The 26232-nt window shown below is 43.3% G+C and overlaps 1 protein-coding gene and 1 long non-coding RNA gene across 5 annotated transcripts in view; one reads left to right on the forward strand and one right to left on the reverse strand.

Annotated features, from left to right (window-relative positions):
• USP54 (ubiquitin specific peptidase 54) overlaps positions 1-26232 on the forward strand; it is a 101992-nt gene that overhangs the window by 72810 nt on the left and 2950 nt on the right. For all 4 annotated transcript variants that reach the window (XM_081006490.1, XM_081006493.1, XM_081006491.1 and 1 more), the window contains exons 14-21: positions 608-833; positions 2165-2304; positions 3799-3972; positions 5235-5354; positions 6488-6674; positions 11472-12910; positions 14754-14872; positions 16046-16183. In XM_081006490.1, coding sequence (XP_080862616.1) covers positions 608-833; positions 2165-2304; positions 3799-3972; positions 5235-5354; positions 6488-6674; positions 11472-12910; positions 14754-14872; positions 16046-16183 — 2543 coding nt within the window. The remainder of the gene's footprint in view (positions 1-607; positions 834-2164; positions 2305-3798; positions 3973-5234; positions 5355-6487; positions 6675-11471; positions 12911-14753; positions 14873-16045; positions 16184-26232) is intronic.
• LOC308477712 lies at positions 6982-11465 on the reverse strand. The gene is made up of 2 exons (XR_013986668.1): positions 8884-11465; positions 6982-7162 (listed from the first exon to the last, which is right to left on the reverse strand). It is a non-coding gene; the product is annotated as an uncharacterized lncRNA (long non-coding RNA).

Consider the following 26232-nt stretch of genomic DNA (forward strand, 5'->3'; position numbering starts at 1 on the left):
TTTCATTTAAACCATTTTAAAAAAATATACTTTCAATATAACTTATTAAAAACCCCAATTTAAATCTGATTTTCAAAAAATCGTCTTTTATCTTTCATCATAGTTATGTCTTAGGGGACCTCTATAGAGTAGGGAAGAGGAGCCTGTGGTCCTGCAGACATTGTTGGATTCCCATTAGCCCTAGTCACTCTGGTCAGCTATCTGGGACAATAACATCTAGAAAACCACAAAGAAGAAAGACTGGTTGCTTACCTGCAGTTGATGTTCTTCAAGTGGTCGTCTGTGCAGTCACACAGCCCTGTTGGTGCTTCCCCTCTCCTCCCCCCCCCCCAAAAAAAAATCTGCTGGCAGTTAGAAAGAACTGAATGGAAAAGTCCTTGGCTCACCTCTTTAACCAAAGGTTCCTCGTATTTCTGGGAGGGAAGGGTAGGTGTTGGTTCTCTGGCGAAGGTTCTAGAAGGCACTGGTCCCAGCAGTGTTGAGTGCACTGATAACAACTGAAAGAACATCAATTACAGACAAGCAATCTTTCTAGGATGCTGAATTGTATAGAGAGTGTGACAGAATAAAATTTGATTCTTCACTCATGTTCTTTGTATCTTATCAGCTAAAGAATTTATGGAAGAGGAGCCAAAGGAGCCAATCTCCCAAACAAGATCAAACCAACCCAACAAGTATAAGCAATGGACTCTAGGTCGGGGTGCGCACTATATGATGGATCAACAACCTCGTCTGATCCAAAGGATGGAATCTGGCTATGAAAGCAGCGAACGCAACAGCAACAGCCCAGTCAGCCTGGACATGCCTTTATCAGAGAGCTCCAGCACCTCCAGGTAAGTTTCATAAAAATATAACCTGGTTCCAGTTCCAGTGCTCTAAAGCTCAGTTCACACATTACCCTCGTAATATATCATCGCAAGATTTCTCTGTTAACCACATTGGGAGCTTACATGGAGAGATGGTCTGTAAATTAGAATAAATTAAAAATCTGCACAGGCCTCCCAAGGGCTTTCATGGCTGCTAAATTGACAACTGAAGAAGGGTTTGGATATGATATCCCGCTTTATCACTACCCTAAGGAGTCTCAAAGCGGCTAACAATCTCCTTTCCCTTCCTCCCCCACAACAAACACTCTGTGATATGAGTGAGGCTGAGAGACTTCAGAGAAGTGTGACTAGCCCACGGTCACCCAGCAGCTGCATGTGGAGGAGCAGGGAATTGAACCTGGTTCACCAGATTACGAGTCCACCGCTCTTAACCACTACACCACACTGGCTACAGGTGCATGTGTTGAAGGGATGCTTTTCATCTCTCATTTTGCCCCATTCCCCAAGTGGGCAGGGCAGCCAACACTATACTTTCCTTTGCCAACAGTGCCCCACTATCTCTTGCAAAGAGGAACAAGGAAGTCCCAAACTGTTTACTTTCTTGTTCTATTTGACTTTAGTTATTCCCACCCACTCTTTATGTTCTGTTCTAAACTGCAGACAAGAGGAGCCGAGCAGCTAATATTAGAGATAACAAGGAATGATAATTGTTGGGGAGTGATTTCCTTGTTTCTCTGTGCAGGAAAACAGTGTTGCTGGGGGACAGAATTGCCCACAGTGGCCAGATAAAGAAGCTTCCTGTTAAGAGGTTAATGTATAAACTAAGCCTAGGATCTTGGAGTTTGAGCTAAAATATAAATTCACTACAGTGTTGGAAGTAAACAAAACACCAGAGATTTCAGCCCCTTGTTCTTAACTTTAGACCATTCTATGGGAGTGCATTTTGGGGTTCTAAGGAGCCAGAATGCCATATGTGAAATACAGGATAGGTCCTTAACCTCTACTTTTAGGATCTGTATACTTCCGACTGAAAAGGTAAAAATGTTAACTAATGTTGAGGAAGGTATGGAAATCACCTTTTGAAGATCTGGCAGGTCTAAATCCATGGCTTCTAGGGCAAAGGCTATACAATAATACTGCACCTATAGTGTAAAAAACACTGGGAGGGCAGGGGAGGAACAAAATGGGGAGGGGTGAGGTGGAAAGGGTTTGGACAGGTGTGGAAAGTGGGTTGGCAAAGGCCTTTGTGAGTAGGCAGGGTTGGTGTGTTAGACAAGCAAGGACAGCAGACCCTAGTAGTTCATAATAGAATAACCTTGCTTTTCTTCGGGTTAAAGAGATTCTCATATGAAGCGACCTGGAGCTTTTGTTCCTGCCTGGCGTAACATTCCCAAATCACATAGCAGCAGTATCTTGGAGGTAGAATCTGCACCAACTGCTAGTAGCTGGTCAAAGAACAAGCACGCCATCGGTAATGGTAAGGTTTTATTTTCCCTCCTAAAGTACTTGCAGTCCTTGGAGCATGTTATTTCTATTACTGCCTCCGCCTGCTGGGTTTCCCCCCCTCATCTCACACAAGTAGAAGGCATCAGAGCTGTGGGTATTCCTCACTGTGTCACACTAGCACAAGTTCTTAGTATTGGCGGCAGAGTATCATTGGCCCTCAACACCAAAAGAAAGTCTGGTGAAAGCAACAAGGTGGTAGCTCAAGTGACTGGGATAGGCTGTGAGGGCTCAGAGCACCTGCAGTGTGAACAGAACACACTACATACACAATTTGCTGAATAATCAGGCATATTGAGAAAGGAATGAATCTTTTCTCTTATACTTTCAGTTCCATTTAATAGAAATGCCACTTGACACGTTTTCAGTTGTATTATTTTTGCTTGGTGCTGTGGCAGTGGGGAAAATGAAAAGCAACCACAATTAGAAGTAGGCTGTTGTCATCCAGAAAAATACATGGTTTTTTTGTAAACAACAAAGAGCCTTGTGGTACCTTAGAAACCAACATTTGTTATGGCATAAGCTTTTGTGAACTGCAGTCCATACCATCAGTTGTATGAAGCGTTATCCTAAATTGCTGGCGTGGGTGGGTGTCTGTCTGTACACACACACACACACACACACACACACACACACACACACACACATATTTACCAGGTAAATCACTGTTTAGATGCTTGCTTTCATTTTCAGTCTATTCTGCACTACTACATCTAGGTGCAAGAGCCTTCAATGGTGGAGCAGTGGTCATAACCATGGTTTGTAAAAGCATACTAAACAATAGCACAAAACATTGTTTGCAAACCCGCTTCAAACTGGTTTCTAATTTGGGTTTATTGGCTAATTACAAGCTATGGTTGGTCACTTCATTGCAGCAACCACCCAGAAGTTGTAGGACTGCAACCCCCATCATTCCTTACCATCGGCCAAACTCCATGGGAGTTGTGAGAGTTGGAGTCCAACAACCACAGAGTCCATAGGTTCCCAAGCCCTGCACTAAACATAGTTAAGCTTTATTGGTTGTGGTTTATTATGATGTCTGAACTCTGAGAGAGCTGGGGGGGGGGGGAGTGAGTTTTAACGTAGATTGATCTGAATTAGCAAAAGGAAATGGGGTGGATGAGAAGCCCAAGGAACAGCCTATGTTTTCCAGACTAATTTGGGGAACAAGAAATTGTACAGCGGTTTGGGTTTTGTGGTGAAAGAATAGAAGGTATAGGAGATGATGCTAAAATTGCATGCCCAGCAAGTAGAGAGGTATTGGTGTGGGCAGAAATAGCAGGTTTTCGCCTCCTTGATAAGTCTCATATTGGAAGTAATTGCTTGGTACAAACTTTGTATCAGCTATAGTAGATTTAAGAAAACTGACCAAATTTATTTTGGGGGAGGGGGGCAGTGTAATCCTGGAAAGAAAACGGCATGTTTATTAACAAAATGTGGTGTTCTTGATGTTTTTTCCCTTCTCAAGGCGGGGAGGTGCTTGTCTCTTCTAAGAGTGAACTGGATGAATTACAGGAAGAAGTGGCAAGGAGGGCCCAGGAGCAGGAACTTCGAAGGAAGCGGGAAAAGGAACTGGAGGCTGCAATGGGCTTTAATCCCCGCCCAAGCAGGTTCATGGACCTGGATGAACTGCAAAACCAGGGTAACATGTATGGGCAGGCTATCCATCTTGCACAGAAGCGGTAGGATTGGGGTTGGCTGATCTGTGCCTAGGATGATAAATGGGGAGAGAATGGTTTACTACAAAGATCATTTTATACCCTTTGGGCGTTGCAGTGTAACTTCTGTAGCAGTTTCATACATACTTGCAGAGTTTGTTAGATGTGTTTCAGTAGAAAAAGGAGGTCCTTAGCTTTATTGATTTCCTTTCCTTTCTGTCCTATCATTGGATCCCAAAGGGCTCTAAAGGCATTAAAATAAGTGAAAATAAGTGAAATATTTTTTTACATTGGGGCTGCTGTCAAGAGTGAACTAGATGAATTACACCCAGAAGCTATAAAACGCCCAAGAATGAAAAACAAATATACAGATTTCCACTAGAGATAATATGTTTTGTGATACCTCTTATTCTGAAGTTTTTTTTCTGTCTATGTTATATCCACTTTTAAACAAAGTTCCTCAAAGTAGTTTACAGAAATGGAGTTAATAAACCAACTGCTCTAACCAGTAGTTTGAACTGAGCTTGAAAATGAACAGAGAGCTAGGGAAGCTGTTTTTAAAACCGCAAGGTATGTTCCAAACAATCAGTTCTGGTTAGTAGCGTTTTCACTGCATTGTACACAGGCTGTCATTTCTGAATAGTCTTCAAAGGGAGTCCAACATATAATATGTTGCAGTAGTTAATTTGGACGTTGCCAGGGCATAGATGACAGGTGGTTAAGCCATCTCAGTCCGGGAGGAGTCTCAGCTGGTGCACTAGCTTTAGATAATGAAAGGGACATCTGAAGTTGGTGCTGAAATTAACAGCAGTTTCAAACTGTGAATCTGACCCTTTAGGAGAAGAAGAAACTCTCCAGAGCAGGCTGAACAAATATTCTACCTTTTCTGGACTGAGCTTCAGTTTATTAGCCCTTATCCAGTTCATTACTGCTCCTGGGTTCCATATTTAGCCCACCCACCTCCTCCCTGTATTAGAGGAAAATGAAGGATAAAACTGGATATCATCAACATACTAATGATACTTGCTTCTTAATCCCTGGATAGCTTAGCTGCATTTGACCCACAGTTTTCCCTCTCTTTCTCTCTGCTGTGCTTATGATTCTGAGAAGGGTCTGCTATTCAAAATGTTGCAGAGCTAAGGTTGCTCTGCGTTAGGGAGGGGATGTTGTCTTTTGCTGAGGTGAAGCGGGGAAAGGAAACTTGAAAAGAATGTCAATGAAAACGAAGAGTGCTGCCCCCTTGCAGGGAGGACTGATGGCTTTGAGAGGTCTGTGCAGGAGGCAGATTCAGTCTTTGAAGAGTCACTGCATCAAGAGCAGAAGGGAGACTGTGCTGCAGCTTTGGCTCTCTGTAATGAAGCTATATGTAAGTAATTCTTAATTGCTTCAGCTTACCCCGCTTTTTGCAGTTTACTAATATCTAATATCATCACTTAGGAAAGTAAAACTGGACAGGTCAATGCAAACTCACAGTTGGAAAAAGCTTGTGTGTGTCTTAAAAGTGTATGGAAGCATCTTCTTTGTGAGCACCATCATCCCTGGAATTCAGTCCTAGAGTTTCCCCATCCCCTTTTCCGACTGGGGCTCCTTTTGAACTAAGGCAATAGAAAGAGGAACAAAAATGTTCCACTTGATGCCAACAGTTCTGAATGCTGTATTATTCTACCTCCTGCTTTCCAGCGGCCTGTCTCCCCCACGGCATACATTCCCCCCCAGTTCAGAGACTGGTTTCTCAAAAAGTTTAAATTCCCAAAGTACAGCATATAGCCTGATTCCCCCCAGAAAGGAGAGAGTGTATGCTGTACCAGTTGAAATTTTGTGATGGAAGAAGAGGCATCAGTGTTTCAATAAGTTTAAGACATGTGCTGTGACTTTTGGGAACATGTGCTGCTGCATTTCTTTATTTTGATACGTTATATTTTTGATTGGCTGACTCTTTCCCCACCCTCCATTCCCTTCTTGCTGGTTAGCAAGGTTGCAGACAAACTGATTTCTAATGTCATGGCTTTGGAAGGTTGAAACTATTTCTTTTTGGAAGTCTGTTCTCATGGATTAAAGGAAACAAGAAGGCAAAATACAGACTTCATAAAGGCTCTGGTAGCAAGTGTCCCAACTGGCTATATCTTGGATTTCATATCCTGACCAGATTCATTTGTATATAGAGTATTATTACAGTATTTGGAGCTAAACACGGCCATTTGAAATGAAACAATTAGTTGCTTCAATGCATCAGGGAGTGACCCATGTCACAGAGAAGAGGGGGTTTCCTAAAAAAAGAAAAATAACAAAACTCAGCTTCGTATCTTTTCAGTTTTGATTAACCTGTTTGGACACATAGCTAACCTGAATGTGCATTAATGGGAACGGATGCATCCTTGTGGACTCTTCTGTGGCAGTATTTGCATGTTTCTTTTTTATGTTTTTGTTGCATCTTTTGTTTTTCTCTCCCTCCCCCCCAGTTTTGTTTTTGTTTCTGCTATGTTTTCTTTTGCTTTTTAGCTAAACTAAGACTTGCCATGCATGATGCCAGCTCTAGCACTCACAGCAGAGCTCTAGTCGATAAGAAGCTGCAAATCTGTATCCGAAAAGCACGGAGCCTCCAGGATCGCATGCAGCAACAGCAGCCAGCACAGCCGCCGCCCACCCGCCACCCGCCACTGGGGGGCAACATGACCCAATCTTCAAGGTAGACTAAGAATATTGCAGTACTCCAGATCTGAATTGGGCCTGATCTGGAAAGAAGAAGTGAGCTTATATGTTCCCCGGTTTGTGTGAAACCCCTTCTTTAACTCATGCCCCCAAGCAACTTAGAATATCGTGGACCTCTCCAGGTGGTGAGAATAATTGGATTTTGTTTTTTTGGTGTTGAACAGTGCAAACCCTGATCCAGAACTAGGACCACAATCCATTGAAAGGTTAATGCCTCTGTAACAGATGTGGGAAAGGTGTCTTGTTTTAATGGAAATGTTCAATTTGGCAGGGGTAGGGGGTGGAATATGCATTCTAGTGCTGAAGATGGAAGTATACATCTCATTTTTAAAAAGTCTGTAAAGTATGCACAGTGGTTGAGGAATGCTGCTCATAAGGCAGTAAGCTTGCTGGTTTTGGGGGGTTTGCTGTGCTCATTTCTAAAGGCCACTCTTCTTCCATTCTTCCAACAGGGAATAATAGTACCTCTCCTTTTTGATTTTTTTTTTTTTTAAATAATGTTTATTAAAATTTTCAAAAATACAGAAAGTAAAAAGTTAAAATACATTCAGAACCTTATTTTCATATATCCACTTTCTGGGACTCCCCCCTTCCCCCACCCCTATCATATTCCTGTTTCATATTGTTGGCTCCACAAGCTCTCAATTCTGATTAAAAACTTAATTTGTTTAGACCATTGTTCGAATTTAAAATTTCTACACTCCTCATCAATACCCTTGATAAAAAGCCAAAGATTTCTTTCCCAGGGCCCACCCCATTTTTATTCCACAATTTCCCTTTTTTTTTTAATAATAAAGACACCCCACATAATAGAAATATCAGAAATAAGAAATAAAAGATATAATAGATGAAACAAAACCAGTTCAAAAAAAGAAATTAACAAGCCTTTGGATTTTAGTTCTCCCCCTCTGTCCCCGGTTTAATTTCCCCCTGACCACCAAACCATGTTATCCGCCTGGAATTCTTACAATCCATAAATCGCCTATTTTCCCCCAACTCCTTGCTGGTTTTTTTTTTTTTGGTTTTTTTCCTTTCATAATTATTTTTTAAAACACTTAACTTCAGATCTTTAATAAAGCTCCCCCCATTGTTCTTTCCAAATTGTAGTCCAGTTTCCTCTTGTTCCGCTGCTGAAACGTTCTAATTCAGAAGCTTAGTAAGTCTGCAGGGATTATTGTTATTCAGGAACAAAAACTTGCGTTCAGTCCCTTCCTTTCTTCAATAGAAAATTCTATTGTCTCCTTTAGCTGTACACCCTGTAGACAAAATATTATTTCCGTTTTGCAGCTTTCCCAGAAGATAACCAGTTCTATAAAATTCCAATGGTATTTTTCCACTTACGACCATCTTTGTAATGTCCCGAAACTCCTCTAGGGGGATTGTTGTAACTTTGTTTTCTCTAGTCCAAAAGTCCGATTGTTATCCATGTTTTCGCCATTTTGTATCCAGGTTTTAAAAAGTTGTAGCAAATTATAACAAATTTAGCCAGCAAAGTTCTCATAATAAAATCCTCTCTGCTTTCCGACTTTGACAGCTACTTTGACAGCTGTCAAAATCTCCGACTCTTTTCACCAGGCTCTCTCTTCAATCACCCCGGTTCCCGGGGGGGGGGTTACGTTTCTTCTCCCTCAATTCGTCCTCCAGCACAGTTCTTATAATTTCCCATCGTGGAATTCTTAGTTTTTATCAGCAATACAAATCTTTTTGGACCTTGGTTTCCCCGTCCTTGTCTTAGAAGGTTTACAATAGGGGGGGGGACTGACTTCCTTTTTGGATCCCCCCCTGCTCGTGTCCAAATCAAAAGGAAATTCTTTTTTTCCTCCTTTTAAACCCAGTTTCCAAATTACTCACGGGTTGTTGTTAAAAAGTCCGAATTTTCAATGGAAGAAGTCAGCGCTCTCCGCCAGATGGCATGCGGCTGCGCTCGGCAGGGATAGCAGAGGACTCAAAGCACCACGCTTCTCCCCGGCACCCGATCCGTAGCCTTTAAAAAGGCTCCTTCACGAGTCGGGAGGGCGCTGACGGTGCCAGCCGAGTCTCCATGTCCACGGCCCTCGTGGCCGTGGTTTTTAAGGGTCCCCGCATCGCCGGTGCGGTAGGACCCAGCCCCTGCCGAGCAGGCTCCCTCCGGAGCTCGGAGGGAGTCCGCCATTCGGCGATGGCGCCAACCCGGAAGTCCCCAGTACCTCTCCTTTTTGAAAGGCTGAGAATGGTGTGGGCATAGGAGCTGAGTGAATGTTCCTTATCACTAGTGATACTGTGGATGTTGGCCAACAAGGAACCAGCAGGGGCACACAGGGAAATTTACTGCATGTGCCTAGCTAAGGGGGAATCACAACAACAAAATGGCAGTTTAGATGCTGAGAAAACAAAACAGAACCACCTATAAGGAGAAAGACAGAGAGAGAGATCCACTGCAACAGCCAAGTGCAACAGCTTTGCATTAATTGTACAATAAAACAATTGTCTAGTAAGGTATTTAAAGAAATTGATAGTGGTTTGCTAACCCAGGCAGGTTTTCTTCACCACAAAGAAAAAAATAATAGATAGGTGACGGTACCATTTAAAAAAGGAGCCGTGTGAAGGCCAAAATACGATGTGAATGAGTGAGAGTAAAAAAGAAGAAGAAATGCTTTACAATACCAAAGTTGAATACGCCATGTAGATAAAAGAAAGCCCTTCTATTAATGAGTTTTGACGAGACATCGTCGGAAATCACAATGATGACCCTGCAATAGCTGTCCACAGGGTGTGTGCACCCCAGCAACCCAACACTGACTGCCATACAATCAGTTATTGTCTGATTTCTGCAAATCCTGAATTACTATTTTTTAACCAAGTTTGTGTGTATGGAGGCTTCCTGGTCTGCAAAGTAGTTTTAGAATGTGGCACAAAGTGTTTGAGCATGTTCTTCAGTACCAATCAAATTGTCAACGCCAAGTTACAGGTACTGAACCAGGATCAATACTTATGTGGTAGCAAGCTGATTTTTAAAATTGTATCTAACGTCCCAAAATGCACACAAACTAGCAAATAAAATGTGGAAGCATGCCTTTTTCCAAACTAGTATTCAGTGAAGTCTTTAGTAGAGAGATAGTCAGTAAGTCTTTGGAAGTATCCTGACTTCTGCTCAGTTCTGGGGCATGCCGTTTCTTTTCCATGCATTGGAGGGTTGCTTCCTGTGTTCTGAAATTTGGGGACTTGGAAGCAGGAAAACTCTCTTAGTATCAAGGGGGATGAGAACCTCCCTACTCTAGTACTTCAGAGATGCATCTGAAAAGAGACACATGTTCAAATTTTCCTCAGCTTCAACAATAGCTGTATCATATGGCCAAATTGCTTTATAGTAAAGGGCAAATAGCAGTTGGGGTGGGTGTGAAGAGAGCGAGTGGCAGGCAGGAAGTTGGTATGATCCGCAAATCCAAACCAAGAACACATTTCAGACTTGGGACGCACAGCTGCTTTTTCTTCAGAATGAAAGTGGCCAGTTTGAGTATGCTTTTTAAAAAGCACAAATAACACAATGCAGATTTATGCTAAGCCTTGCTTGTTACAGCTTTCTTCTAGTCCTTTTGAGATTTAGCTGGAAACTGGCCTGAAAGCCAAAATCCTTTGGGTTGGGGGCAGGCAGAAAGGGCTAGAGAAAAGAGACTCTGCCCTTAGGTATTTTTTCCAAAATCCAGGCTAGTTTTGCTTCAGATTTAATAGTTATCAATTTACCCACCTTATGGTGGTCGTTGGAGAGATGTTACATTGAAACCGGACCATATCGCCCTATTTCCTCTCATTCAGACTGTTGTGGTTGTGACAATCTCTTGTGGCAAAAAACTTGGAAGACATCAAAACTTAGAACATGTTACGTTATTAGCTAGAGTTCTTGTTATTTCCTCCATTACAGTGTGCTGTGGTGTACTGTATACTAATTTAGATCCCTACGGTGTGTATTATACAGACATGAGTGAAAATAAGATCTCTGGAAAATAAAGTTCCATCACAGTTTTAAAATTTGACATCACCATACGCACAAAAAGTATTCTTTTATGTATTATATTTTGTAGATATGTATCTGTTACAGAAATGCTCATGTTAAAACAACATTACTTCAAAGGTAATTTTTAATGTGGAGAGTAAATCAACTTGTAACACTATTATAGTCACTGGTTCTCAGGGTGAAGAGTCAACTCCATCTAAAGTGCTTACTGGTTGAATCTTCTGCATGATACCTTCAAACTTCCTTTTACACTTTCTTTTGGAAAACTTCAGCTTAAAAAAAAATGTGGAGAAAATAAGTTCTAAGAAGAGTTCTACCATAACACAGCAGATGATGCACATAAGCTAGGAATTGCATCTTCTTGGTTTTATGAGGATCTCCTCTGCCCTACTCAGATTAAAAAAACATACTCCGTGTTTGGGTTTCCCTCTAGATATCTTCCAAGCTGCAACTGCATTTCACATGCACTTTAACTAGGAGTATTTTGACAGAATGCACACTAAAGGTCTTTGTTATGGATACTGCTTTGTGAATGATGATGATAAGTACCAATGGGACTCACGCCTGTAAGAAGACTAAATGTTATCCTGAAATCAGTAGCCTTTCTTCTCCCACCCCACCAATTTATTATTTTTTAAAATGCTAGAAGAATTAACAATGTGCCTTGTTGAAGGTGAATTAGAGTGGGCGTTGGTGGCGCACAAGGGGTTTCAAATTCATCCTAAGATTTGTTTTCCAGTTAAGAAGCACTAAAAACTGACTGTGATTTTATGTGTGTTTCAGTGAACAGACTGGCCCGCTCCAAGTACTGCTGAGCCAGAAGATTGTACTGGAACCCAGCAGAGAAGCAGAACTTGGGTCCAGTTCTTACTTCCATCCACCTGCTTCCCATCATGAAATGCAGTCATCCTATCCCAAGTCCTTTCTCCCACCTCCTCCTGAAAGCAACCCCTCTTGCAAGCCTTCTCTGAACTTTCAAACTGCTTCTGCTGGTTTCAGTGATCGAGCTCCCTCTTTTCCAAGTAGACATGGGGTGGGTGACAGATCCACTGGAACGGAGAATGAAGTCTGCCATGATACAGTGCGAGAGGGAGTCTCTCCCACTAGTCTAAAAGACAATAAGGATTGCAGCAGTAGCAGTAAGCTCGAAGAAGTGCATAACATAGTGGCTTCTCTCACACCATATTGCAAATTGAAAAGTAACATGGTAAACTCTGGATCTTTGCCTACGCTCTTCCCCTCTTCACATCCAGCACAAGCACCATCTGATAAAAACAGCATTCATAATCCATGCTTCAAACCATCAGGTTTTTCAGAGAGGCCTCTTGTTGAGCAGCAGTGGGCCAATCACGCCATAACCCTGACTTCTCTTTCCCCTTTGCCCCACTGTCCTCCAGATCCATTGCCGACTGCAAATAGGTACCCAAGAGCAAACAGCCATGAGAGTTTACATCACTCACAGGAAGAATTTGTCAGTGGGGGTTCTCTGAAACCTGAGATGATCAGTGCTAAGGGGCATGTTCGCTCCCTTGCAGAGCAATTTCAGCGGTTGCAGGGTGTCCCCCAGAAGGAGGGCACTCATGAGAAAGAAAGGGAAGCGTCTGTCTGTCATGATCAGTATGCTCCAATGTTACAGCAGGAGCCCTTCAGCAATCCTCAATTCCTAGGGCATAGGCAGCCAGTAGTTGGAAGGCAAGAGAATGGAATATGGCTTGCTGAAAAGTTGAACTCGTGCCTGAGTTCTAGAGACAAGTTCAGTTCCGGAAATTATTTTAGTGCTCACAGTAAAATGTCCGAGAGTTCTGGATCACACAATGAAGAACTGTGTAACAAAGGGGAACAATGTTCCGTAGATCCTGACTTATCCCCAGGGAAGTTCAACCACGAGGGAGAAGTGAGAGAGGTGAATGACGGCAATCTTGCTGGCTTGGTTACATCTATGCCCGTGGACTGTTGGGTAGACAATGTTAAAAGGTATTATAGTTCTCAGCTGGATTGCAAGAGTGCCACCTGTCTTCCGGTGCCTAGGAACAAGTCGCCTGTGTCTCATCAAGTAGCCTTTGGGGAGGACCCAATACAGAAGCACCCACAGTGGAATGAAGACACAGAACAGGAGATTTCTGAGCTGGAGTCACTGTATCAGGCTAGCTTACAGGCATCTCAGACAAGCCAGTCTGTATCAGGAAGGCTGGACAATCCCTGGCATCCATTGGGCAAGACAGGTAATGTAAATGCTATGAATTGCCATATATGTATATATATATATATATAGGGGCCTAGACTGGCAAAATATTGCAAGTACTCAGTGCCTTGGAGTGTATAAAAGGCATTTCGATTTAAATTAAAGGCCAGTGGCATTGCATGTTTTGACATATATTGCACCAGTTGGTAACATTGGGAGTTTGCAGTATAATTTCTGTTGCTCAAAAAGGCAAAATATGAAATTTTTGGAAACAAATGTGTAAAACGAACATGTCATGAAATAAATGCTTAAAGCACACAAGTTATGCAGAGAAATCTATATCGCCAGGAAAATGCTGCCAACATTTCCCCCTGAACTGATATGCTTTGATGTTCCGTCACTTTCTTCATTCGATCTGTGCACGTTCCTTGTAAAGGTTTCCCTTGGTGCGCAAGTCTATCAAGCTCCATGCAAAAGCTCAAACCTCTGCCATTAACTGGAGTGTTCTTGTGCTATTTCCTACAAGTCATACCTACTTTTCTTCTATGCCAGAACCTCATATTTGATGGGTTATTATTCCTCGGAAGAATTCAATTTTTATGAACACGATAATCAACAGTTTTGCAGCAATTCTCATTAATCATGACCTATCTTCAGTCAAGATAACCCTCTTAGCTTGGCATCTGGAACTGCATTTTTTACAAACTTTTAGCAAGCTGTGGCTTTTCCTAAGTTTAAAAAATAGAAATGTGCATTTCATGAGGAAGAAGCCACGGTTATGCAATATTCTGACATTGTAGGATGAGTCTTTTACTCAGCAGATCATGCCTGCCTTTTCCCTAAATTGATGGTAATAGCCAAAATTGGACTGGTAGAATAGAAGGGGTTAGGGTAAGGCCCTTGTAATAATAATAATAATAATAATAATAATAATAATAATAATAATAATAATATTTATTTATACCCCACCCTCCCCAGCCAAGGCCGGGCTCAGTGCAGCTAACAAGCAATAATAAAAACAAGTTGAATGAATTCAACTTAAAAACAAGATTAAAATACAACAATTAAAATATTGAAACATTAAAATATTAAAATGCAGCCTCATCACAGGTGGAGAAAGGAAAAAGAAAAAAGAAAGAGGGGGAGGGAATCAAATTGGTTCCAAGCCAAAGGCCAGGCAGAACAACTCTGTCTTACAGGCCCTGCGGAAAGAAATTTGTAGTCTTAAGGTTCTAGTCTTCCCCTCCCCTGCCATATCCTTCCTTCAATCTTTCCACTTTTCCTGGTTTTGCTCCCTGTATATGCTGAGCTTTCAATGCTCCTAGGCCAGCATGGGTTGTAATTGGGAGGCAACAGGATGAGTAAATTTAATTCCATGTGTTGAATGGCCATGCCCTACCATTCTTCCTGTGTTCTGCCATCAGTGGCCTTTGAGTGCTCCAAGGAAAGTTCAGTTGTGCAGCTTGGTGAAAAACAGTCACTGGTGCAGACAGTGCAGCTCCTCTGCCAAACACACATATAGTTTTTCACCTTGGTTAATATGAAGAAAACTAAGGCAATAGCTGTGAAGGTATAAGAATATGAAACTAAGTTATGAGTAATTTAGCTAATTATTTTACTACTGATAATCTGCGTAATAAAAATGAATTGGAACTGTATAATTTTAAATTGTGACTTAATTGTTTCTGAACCTTAAATATGGTGTCCTGTAAAATAATAGGTTATGGGATAGATTATAAAGATCTCTGTTCTTTTTGCTAGCTCTCATAGTTTATACTACTGTACTGATCACTGATGGTTGGCAGGAAAAACCTGAATGTTTTACAGATGTATACTTAAAAGTTCAGCTTACCACTACTTTTCCCCCTCCCCTTCCCCCACAGCATCTGCAAACTTACCTACCAGAAAGATGCGCGGTGTAGCTTGCATGGGTCTTTCAAAAACACCAACAGCAGAGATTGAACGTAACCTCTATGGAACCATTGCATCTCCAGTCTCCAAGGTAGCAACACATTGTACATGTGTGCTGAAAAGAGGGTTGTGTTAAATAAAGGAATGCTAAAAAGATGTGAGGAAATGAAGAGGTAGAAGCCGGGCAGTTATAAATACTTGTTTTAGATTAAACCTTTCATCATATCCAGCATTAGAAGTAAGGTAAAGGTAAAGGGACCCCTGACCATTAGGTCCAGTCGCGGACGACTCTGGGGTTGCGGCGCTCATCTCGCTTTATTGGCCAAGGGAGCCAGCGTGCGGCTTCCGGGTCATGTGGCCAGCATGACTAAGCCGCTTCTGGTGAACCAGAGCAGCACACGGAAACGCCGTTTACCTTCCTGCTGGAGCTGTACCTATTTATCTACTTGCACTTGACGTGTTTTCGAACTGCTAGGTTGGCAAGAGCAGGGACCGAGCAACGGGAGCTCACCCCGTCGTGGGGATTTGAACTGCTGACCTTCTGATCAGCAAGTCCTGGGCTCTGTGGTTTAACCCACAGCACCACCCGCGTCCCTAGCATTAGAAGTAGGGGCAACTAAATAAGTTTACCTGGTCATGATCCTAATAACTTTTTAGTATGGTTTACTGAACCATAAGATGAAAGAAATAATGTTCTAAACCCAAGCACACATATGCCAGTCCTTTCCCAGTGGACTTAAATCAATACAGAGCAAACTGTTCAATTTCCACATTCTGCTGGAACAGTTCTTGAGCTGGGCTAACCTGATGCTGAACATAGTTGCTGCATTTTAAGATGGCTTCTCCACATCCAGCATAATACCATTATTTTCTAAATCTGATGCAAACTGATTTCTATTGCTTTGCAGCCTTGGGTGGAACCTAACATAGTGCTAAGAAAGTTGTTCCATCAATGCAAGTATTTCTGCTTGTGCAATGGAACGTTCTCCCTCTCTCCTCCCATTGTGCTAGGGGTTCCAACAACCCTCTGAAGCAGATTTGGGGGTGGCATGGAGCATGTGTAGGGGGAGAAGTCCTGGGGCACAAGTGGAAATCCATTCGTAGAATGCCCCCCTTTGCTTCCTTATTTTTGCCATTTCTGAAATGGAAATGTTAATGATCGATGTAATTTCAGTGTCCATTTCTGAAACTGTGTGTCATATTGCTGTGGTCTCCTTTAGCTAACAGTGTTGTATGCCCGTTTTCAATGGCAACATCTCTTCAGGTACCATACCCAAGAAACCACGGCAGAGAGCCAGAAGAGGAAATGTACAGTGCAGAGAACTTCCGCCGCATTGCACGTAGTCTCAGTGGGACCGTCCTCACAAACAAGGAGGAGACACTTGTTTCTTCCCACAGTTTTGTAAGTACAAGATTCAAATATGAGTGTGATTGAGTCACCCCCCACCCCAAATAATTTCTTTAGCTTTATTGCCAAGTTCTAAACGGGGGGGGGGGGGGGACATTTTAATAAGCTTGTTCTATGAGCCGTTCTTACATCTCTTCTCATTTAACAGAAAATGCCTTCCTGCTTATGCCATTGGCACATGGGTCAGTTAAGTTTCACCTCTCTTTTAGGTTGTTTTGCTGTTTTTAGTACCAGTACATTCTAAACCAAGGGTAGCCAGTCTGGTGCCTTGCAGATGTTTTTGATTACAACCCCTACCATCCAGGACTAGTGGCTATGCTGGCTGGAGGTGGTGGAGAATATTATAGTCCAAGCCTTCTTGGGGGCATCCTACTCTGTATCTAAAACCTTTCAACTGCTTTTCCAACACTTTCCCCTCAGAACCCCACATCCAAAGCCTTCGCATTAAAAGATTGTGAACAGCCATGCAGTCAGTGGGGTGCTATGGCCAAATTTCAAAGATTCTAGGGCTGTGTTTGGTGCAACATACACTCATTTCTACTAATCATAAAGTGCTTCAGAGTGCAATCCTGTATTCAGAAGGGAATTCCACGGTGATCAGTGGGACTTATTCACAGGTACAACCTGCCTGCTTAAGCAATCCACCCAATAGTGCTTCCCTTCCTCATCATCTCCAAAACAGAATACAAGTCCTTGGAAATGAAATACACTTATAGAGACCCTATAAGAGACCCTTACAGGAGTGTTCCTTTGGGGCAGGAATGCCTCAAATCTTTCTTCAGAGGGCATATGGTATTCAGCTCCCACCTTGAGTTTTAGAATCACTGGAGATGGTGAATATGTTTTGGAAGGATAAATCTGAGTTTGTGTCTGAGGAATCTGCAGGGAAGATGGAAGAATTGGAACTGGAGACCTGAAGATACAGACTGATAGAAAGATCAGGATATCTGGGAAGGGCAGAGAAGATCTTGATTTTCAAACCACATGCAATGGGAAGACTGGTGTAAGGCATTTATTCTTTGTGTTCCCTGTTCAGGGACAAATAAATCATGCATTTATGCAGCATGATGTCTGGAATTTTCTAAAGCTAAATTCAACCCCTTTTTGCTTTTAAGCGTGCAGTCCACTTCTCCCAAGAGGAAGTTACATGCCCAAATAGGTGGAGCAAGAGCCCTCCTGCACCATTCTCTTGACAGCATCAACACCAATAGTTTTCTCTGTGGCTTTCTTCCACAGTGAGCCCGCTATACCTTTTCTTCCTTTAGCCTGTTGGAATTCTGCCTGGGTCAGAGGAATGTGCCACAACGTAGGCACCGGCAGATATTCCTGTCGACCTCCCCGCGTCTCCCAACCTCTGCTGATAAGCAGGCGAGGTCCGGTGATTCTTCTCAGATGTATGAGAGGAACACACCGTTCTTCCTCTCTCCCCTTTGGTGTCCCCAGGGAGGGGAAAGAAGCAGACAGAAAACTATTTACATCATTTATTTCTGCCTCTTACATCAGTACAGAGAAACATGTCTGCACTCAACAACAGCAAGAGAAAACTCCTCCCAAGTACATCCAGTACGGGTCATATGACACACACACACAGAGCTAACATCCGGTGCTCAGTACAGAATGGACTGCCCCTTTGTTCCCATGGCAACAGTCACAAACATCCTGTCTGGCTTTCCAGCCACAAGCAGCTGGCTGAGCTGCTAAAGCCTTTGCTTGCTGCAGCATTGGTGCTTTATGGTAACATACTCCCCCTAAAGTATCAATGTGTGCTGCGAGCAAAGCGTCATCCAGAGAAGAAAACAAACAGTTGTTATATTTATAACATTCCCCTGTTGTTTCAGTTCCACCCTTGGAACTACCCGCCACTGGTTTAACCAATGTACCTCTCTGGTTGTGTGACTTCGCATTACCTCGGTTAACAACTCTCTGTTGTGCCTTTGTCTCTGACTCAGACACAGCTTCAATCTGTCCTTGGTCGTTTACAATAGCAACATATGCAAGGTTAGCAAACTCCTTTGAATACCTCTTGGGTGGTACACCCTTCGTTGCTCTCTCAGACCTACGTATGAGGTTCTGATCCTCTGTGCTCACTGGTTCAACCTTTGGATTCTGTTGAGAACCAGTAGCAATCAGTGGTTCTTCCTTTACCTGTGAAGGTCTATCCATTGTGTGAGATTTCCTCTCAATGACTGTGACAACTGAGCTGTCTGAGCTATCGCTGTCATCATCAGTACTACTGAACTCAATAAGATCAAACTCATCATCATCATCATCTGAATCGTTTCCTGTGGGAAATGTCTGTACTACCCGCTCTTGCTTTGGAGCACTCTCTAGGAACTTTGTGAGAATCACCTGACCAGATTCAGACAAAATTACTCTGTAGAGACCCTTTTCATAACCCACAAAAATGCCTCTGGCATTCTTTACACCACCTGGAGCTTCTGTTCTCACATGAGACCCGAAAACCTTAAAATAGGCAACAGAAGGTTTTCTATTAAACAGCTTCTCAAAAGGAGAACATCCCAACTCTGTTGAGACCTTTCTCAACCACACATGAAGATAGGACGCTAGCGATTCGGCCCAATATTCATGTGGTAAATGTGAACTCAGCAATTGCGCATTCTTTCCCTTTTGCAATTCTTTGTTCACTTTTACACAGATCCCCCTGTTCCACGCTTCTTGCGAAACTGCCACTTTGTGGTCTATCCCTTTTCCATCCAGGAACTTCTGAAACTTCTGTAACAGAAAAACTTGTTTGTCATCTGTGAAAAGACAATCAATGTTAGCATCATGCATACTTTTAACCTTGTCACAAAACTCCTGAAACTTTTCTAAAGTTTCTTGCGGTTTCTCCATCATATAAACCCAAGAATAATTAGTGAAACAATCCACACACACAAGGTAAAATCGTGCACCGCCTCTAGATGGTTCTAGAGGACCAATCACATCAGCATACACCCGCTGAAATGCTCTGTCGACCTTCTTCGTCACCTTCCTGGTGCTCACACTGGTCACACCTGCAAGAGAGATTTCGTTAGAAACAGAAGAATTACATTTCATGTAATCACTTTGATCAAAAGTCAACAAATACAGTCCATCTTTCTCTTTGGCAGTAAGAAACAGTTCTCCATCTTTGTAGATCTTGCAGCTTTTAGCATCATAGGACAGTTTCAGTCCTTTCTTTGCAATCTGCGACACGCTCAGCAGATTAAATCTCAGTTCTGGAACCAGGTAAACATCATTTATAGTCAAGTTTAGACTCTCAAGATACACAGTCCCAATTCCAGTCGCTTCCAACTCCTGACCGTTGGCCTGTTTCACAGTGAAGCTTTGCTTCTTCAACGTCGAAAATAGTCCTCTGTGCGGGCACATGTGAACCGTTGCGCCCGTGTCAAGTATGAACGAGTTCCCAACATCTGGCGTGGTTCCTTTCGCCATCATAGCCTTTGCAGGTTTTACCTGGCACTTGGTACGGCTTTTGCCTGACGCCTGAGGCTTCGTAGAGCTGCTCTTTGCTCCTCTTGACTGGCGCGGCTTCTTACAGTTTCGCTGTAGATGCCCAGTCTGTCCACAATTGTAGCATCGGACAGCACTCAATGCTACTCCATGCTTCCCAGTAGCATCAGCAGTGGGGGAAATAGAACTCTGTTCTTCCCTCCCCCTGTCTTTTTCTTCCAGTGCAGCAAGTCTGTCGTGTTCATTCAGGACCACAGCACAAACTCTCTCCGCGGTCAGCTGCGCGGCCGGTAGGGAACCAAGCTGACTGGCAACAACCTTGTAGGTGCAGCTAAGGCTGTTTATCATCATGAAGCAAAACACTTCCTCCTGAAGACGGAAATTGCGTTCCACCATCTGTTGACGCAGAAACTTCATTTCTGTCAGGTGCGCTTGAACATCTCCATCAGGCGCAAGTCTCAGATTGGTCAATTTCTCAAAATACAGCATCTCTCTGATGCGTTGTACGCAGCGTGTCCCATACCTCTTTCGCATTTTCTAAATGCTGAACATGCACCAACTGATCATCTGAGACACACAGAATTATAGCAGTCCTGGCCCTTACATTCCGTGATTCCCAACCTCTGGTTGGTGCTGCAGGGATGGGGTTTTCAATTACATCAAAAAGCCTCTGATTCTGCAGCAGGGCCTTCATCTTTACAGACCAAGATGCATAATTGTCATTGGTTAAGCAAGGAGGGCAAGGCAAACCTCCTCCTTTCTTGGCATCCATCTTGAAGCCAAGCCTCTCTCACCTCCAAACAAGCTGCAAAATCCAACAGCTGTTTTTTTCTTTCTCACGCAGGCAAACTGCAAATTGTTTACGCTCTTTGCACCTGGCAGCTAAACTCAGGCTGCTATTGAAAAGTCCCTTCCAAGAGCTCGTAAACCTTGTAGCCAAAACATTCTCTTGTTTTGTTTCGCTTTCCCAGGCTTACACTCAGAGTCCAGCCCCTTTGCCAGTAACTTTCCATCTTTCCGTTACCTAGCAACAATGCATTTCAATGGGACTTCTTATCTACCACAAAAATTTGTGGAATGCAGGCCTCTTCTCCCGGAGCTTTTGTTTTCTTTGAAACGCAGCTCCGTGAACCAGGGAATTAATCTTCCTGCGTTCACACTTTTAGCCCAAAATGCAGCATACCTTGAACTTTGTTGCTCTGGAAAACACCTCTTCTTTCCATCAGCTGTCTGTGGAGCCTCTGGCTTCTGTCAGACGCTTTTCTTCCTCCTTGGAGCAGAGGAGGACAATCCACCAGCCTCTCATGCAGATGTCCGATGAATCGCAACCATCCTCTGCTACCACTGTTGGAATTCTGCCTGGGTCAGAGGAATGTGCCACAACGTAGGCACCGGCAGATATTCCTGTCGACCTCCCCGCGTCTCCCAACCTCTGCTGATAAGCAGGCGAGGTCCGGCGATTCTTCTCAGATGTATGAGAGGAACACACCGTTCTTCCTCTCTCCCCTTTGGTGTCCCCAGGGAGGGGAAAGAAGCAGACAGAAAACTATTTACATCATTTATTTCTGCCTCTTACATCAGTACAGAGAAACATGTCTGCACTCAACAACAGCAAGAGAAAACTCCTCCCAAGTACATCCAGTACGGGTCATATGACACACACACACAGAGCTAACATCCGGTGCTCAGTACAGAATGGACTGCCCCTTTGTTCCCATGGCAACAGTCACAAACATCCTGTCTGGCTTTCCAGCCACAAGCAGCTGGCTGAGCTGCTAAAGCCTTTGCTTGCTGCAGCATTCGTGCTTTATGGTAAAGCGTGCAGTCCACTTCTCCCAAGAGGAAGTTACATGCCCAAATAGGTGGAGCAAGAGCCCTCCTGCACCATTCTCTTGACAGCATCAACACCAATAGTTTTCTCTGTGGCTTTCTTCCACAGTGAGCCCGCTATACCTTTTCTTCCTTTAGCCATCTTTTTTAGTCTTCCTCATTCTCAATTTGCATTTTTGTTCTCCCTCCCTCAGTGTACTTTCCCCAACAATCATGTGCTTTGGGTGCAATGACCTTCTTTAAGTAAGTGTTGGAAGGATCGTGGCAAACCCCTGAACCCCTCAGATGTGACTGTTCTGCCTCAGTGCAGTGCACATGATGGCACTAGCTAGCAGTCAAAAACAGCATGCCGCAATGTATTTTTTCCTTTCGATGCCATTCTGTGGGAGCACACCCTTTCAGCTTTGGATGCCTCAGGCTCCACCTTCTCCCTCATCACAAACCTGCTCTCCCCCACCCCATGCTTTCGCCTGATCCCAGTGCCATAGCAACTTTTCCACATTGGTACTGACCTCAGGTTCTAAACAAGCGGGGAGAAAAGAAAGCTGCTGCTGACTCTTTTCCACCAGGAGATCCTATGGGAAAGGGGAAGGAAGGAAGAAGAAGAAGCAGTGCCGTTCACCAACTTCCAGCACCAGTTGCAGCCCTTCCTGGACAGGAATAATCCTGCTTCAGTATTCACGTGCTGGTGACTTCCCATTTGGATTACTGCAATGCCTCTGCAATGCCTGGGGCTGCCTCTGAAGACAGTCTACAAACTTCACTTAGTTCAGAATATGGCCATGAGTGTACTAAGTGGGCCTGGGTGAAATGAGCACATAGGCTTCAGCATATTCACTGGCTCTCAGTTTTGTTTCTGAGCTGAATTCAGAGTGGTGGTTTTTGATCTTTTAAGGTCCTTCACCATGGCTTGGGACCAGGGTTCCTAATGGACTCCCTCCTCCTACCTTTACCTGCCCAGGCACAGACATCTTCAGAGGCCATTCTCAGGGTGCTGCTGTTGCCAAATAAGGTGTGGCAGGCAGCTATGAGAGACAGGATTTATTGTGTGGTGGCACCTTAGCTGTGCAATGCCTTCCCTATATATTTTTATTTACACACACACACACACACACACACACACACACACACAAACCTGACATTTTCCTTGATCCTTTTTATTTCCCCAGATCCTTTTAATCTATTTTAGCTTTAAGGTGTATTTGGTTTTATGCTGTATTATACTTTTATTGTCAATTCTTTTACTCTTCTTGAATATGAAATTGTTGCTGTTGCTTGCCACCTGAGAAGAGAGGGGCTTATAAAGATTGATAGCAAAGAGGAAGAGAACAGAGACCCAGGCTGAACTTCTCCAGCAGTGCTGAACACACACACACACACACACACACACACACACACAATATTTGGTTTAATATCTTCAGTCTTTGCTCCTGTCCAGATTGCCACAACTCTCTGCTTTGGGAGACAAACCAGGCACATGTCTATTTATTAACAACTGCCCGCTAGTTTTGCAATAAACTGCTTGTGGCGGGTTACCTTTTAGTATTAAAAGGAGTGGGACATCTTATGTCCCTGTGTTTTGATGCTTTAAGACTTTCGCCCCTACTCCCCAGCCCAGTTGCAATATCAGGCTTAAAGCAGTAGAATTTGAGGGAGTAAAAGAGAGCAAAGGGAGAGAAAAGGCTGCTCCCATTTCCTGCCTTCTCCTTTTAAAAGTTGGATCTGCCACTGCTGCTTTGTAACTAAAGCTGTTGATTGCATGTTAAGTATGAATGCATTTGGTCTTGCCCTGAATTGTTACTTCAGCAGATATTAGGACAAACTCCAGCAAATGTTGTTGTGCTCTTCTGATATTCATGTCCTTGGCTCAGAAGGTGAGATCAATGAAACATCAATGAAACAATTTTGGATTCATTCTCTATAACTGAATCACTCTCCTGCTAGCTCAACCAGGCATTATTCACCTCATTCTTATCTCCCCTTGTCCTGTTCTCCAGTAGGACAATTGCTTCAGGTATAATAATCACATGCAGGCTTGGGACTATGACTGCTTAGAGCATATACACTCCATCCATGCTGCCAGTATTGAACCCAGCACCCACTGAAAATCTTGCACATAAAATCAGTTTGTCTAAAGGATTAATGAAACCAGTCACTATTGGGGGGGGGGTATCCTTTTATTGCTTATGTTGGTGCTGATGCTCTTTGCCCTGGAATGATGCAGACAACCTTCTGGAAAGACTTATTTGGTTGGTCTCAACTTCTTTACACTGTTAGACAGTGACAAGTGGGACTTGCAACAAAATGTTGCAGTTCAGAGTGCTCCTGTTCCGTGTTGGTCATGTCTTCTGTCAAGATAATTCCATTCCATTTCCACCTCCTCCTTTTCCATTCCTGCCCCAGCATTCCTTGTCCACTCAATAAGCTCGAACCTCATTGGACTGTTTAGGGGTTTTGCTTCCCCTTAAGGGTTTTTATCCACAAGCTTTATTTAATATTTCTTCAAACCTTGATGTTCCTCAAGGTTACTAATAACTTCCTTCTGTTTGTGAATGGTACTGTTTTTACTACCTAAGGGTTGGCATTCTGAAAACTGAGTTTGCTATTGGTGTATACAATGTTTGCCAAGTAATGTTGGCGTACAGAAACTCTGTTTTATTAAGTTACTAGTATATGAAGCATTTTTCTTATACTTATTTCCCAATGCTGTATATATCTGGCATTTCAATAAAATTTTGCAGGTTTTTTTTTAAAGAAATCGGCAACAAAAAGGTGATTCTTCAAGCATTTCTGGTCATAGTCACCCATTGGTTGGTGAAATAACCAATCTGTTTGTCTGTACCTTGACTTTCTCATCTATGAACATGTGGGTTGATGGGAATGGTATGTGTCTGATATCGAGGGGAACTGTGGAGCTGAGCAACAGGCAGCAGTGAGCAAATTCACTGAGCCCACAAGTAGATCCTTGGTTTCTGAAACCTTCAGGAAACCCTGGAAAGTATAGACATGGGGGGAAGAAGAAGAATAATTTATTATTTATACCCCGCCTATCTGGGTTTCCCCAGCCACTCTGGGCGCCTCCCAACCGAATATTAAAAACACAAGACAGCATTAAACATTAAAAACTTCCCTAAACAGGGCTGCCTTCGGGTGTCTTTTAAAAGTAAGATAGTTGCTTATTTCCTTGGCGTTCCACAGGGCAGGTACCACTACCGCAAAGGCCCTTTGCCTGGTTCCCTGTAACCTCACTTCTCGCAGTGAGGGAACCGCCAAAGACCCTCAGCACTGGACCTCAGTATCCGGGCTGAACGGTGGGGGTGGAGACGCTCCTTCAGGTATACAGGACTGAGGCTTTAAAAGTCAGCACCAACACTTTGAATTGTGCTCGAAAATGTACTGGGAGCCAATGTAGGTCTCTCAGGACCGATGTTATATGGTCTCGGCGGCCACTCCCAGTCACCAGTCTGGCTGCCGCATTCTGGATTAATTGCAGTTTCCAAGTTGCTTTCAAAGGTAGCCCCATGTAGAGCACATTGCAGTAGTCCAAGCAGGAGATAACTAGAGCATGCACCACTCTGACGAGACAGTCCACAGGCAAGTAGGGTCTCAGCCTGCATGCCAGATAGAGCTGGTAGACAGCTTCCCTGGACACAGAATTGACCTGTGCCTCCATGGACAGCTGTGAGTCCAAAATGACTCCCAGGCTGTGGACCTAGTCCTTCAGGGGCACAGTTGCCCCATTCAGGACCAGGGAGTCCTCCACACCCACCCGACCCCTGTCCCCCAAGAACAGTACTTCTGTCTTGTCAGGATTCAACCTCAATCTGTTAGCTGCTATCTATCCTCCAAGATATGTTAACACTCAGGTGTTTGTTGCACCTGAGATTGGGATGAAGGCAGGTTACAGATAGGTTATGAGTTGGAAGGGAAACTTCAGTGGTCATGAGGGTACCTCAACTGAGAACTGCTTACAAAATTTCTGTTTAAGAACCGAGCAGCATAGCTCTTCACTAGCAGAAATTTACAGACTATCTTCAAGGGCAGCTTCATGTAGAGTGCTTTACAGCGATCAGTTTTCATTGATAAAAGCCATTCCTGTAATTTGCTATTATTATTAGACACATGAGCTGGGATTTATCTTGCCCAACTTCATTATGATTTTCCTGACTTTGTGAAATTGCTTGGATTTGTGTAAATGGACATGTCTCCTTGCAGTTTAACTGTTTCATTTGACTGCTTCACAGGTCTGCGATATCAGGAAAAAAAATGTTGTAGGGGCTATGGTAAAATTAGCATGTACGGGTTAGCAAATGAGAACTATTTTATGTCTGAAATCTTATGATTCTAATCTTGGTGTATCATTGGTCATTTTAAAGATAATATGTATTCATTTGAATACTTCCCCCCCCCCAACGTTTAAAAATGGGAGTTGGATATTTAAAAAGTGGGGCGTGATATCTCCAAGTCACGACCTGCCCTTTTTTTCTTACTGACTGCTGGCTTCAAAATGAGAGTTGATTACAATGCAGAATTCCTTCCATCCTCTCGCTGCTCTTCAATGGTTTTGCACAGTGTGGGATTGCTGAAAAGCAGACACACCAAATTCAGATTATGAATAGAACTAAACCTGGCCTTGCTTACCTGGTATCTATGCATTGCATATGCCAGAGATCTTGATGCATCGCAACCTGGAAAAAACCCCAAAAAACTGAATGTCCCTGTTAATGCTTCATGTTATCCCCACCCTCAGCTTACTTTGA

This window comes from Podarcis pityusensis (assembly GCF_964106645.2).
Source record: "Podarcis pityusensis genome assembly, chromosome: 5".
Taxonomy (NCBI): Eukaryota; Metazoa; Chordata; class Lepidosauria; order Squamata; family Lacertidae; genus Podarcis; species Podarcis pityusensis.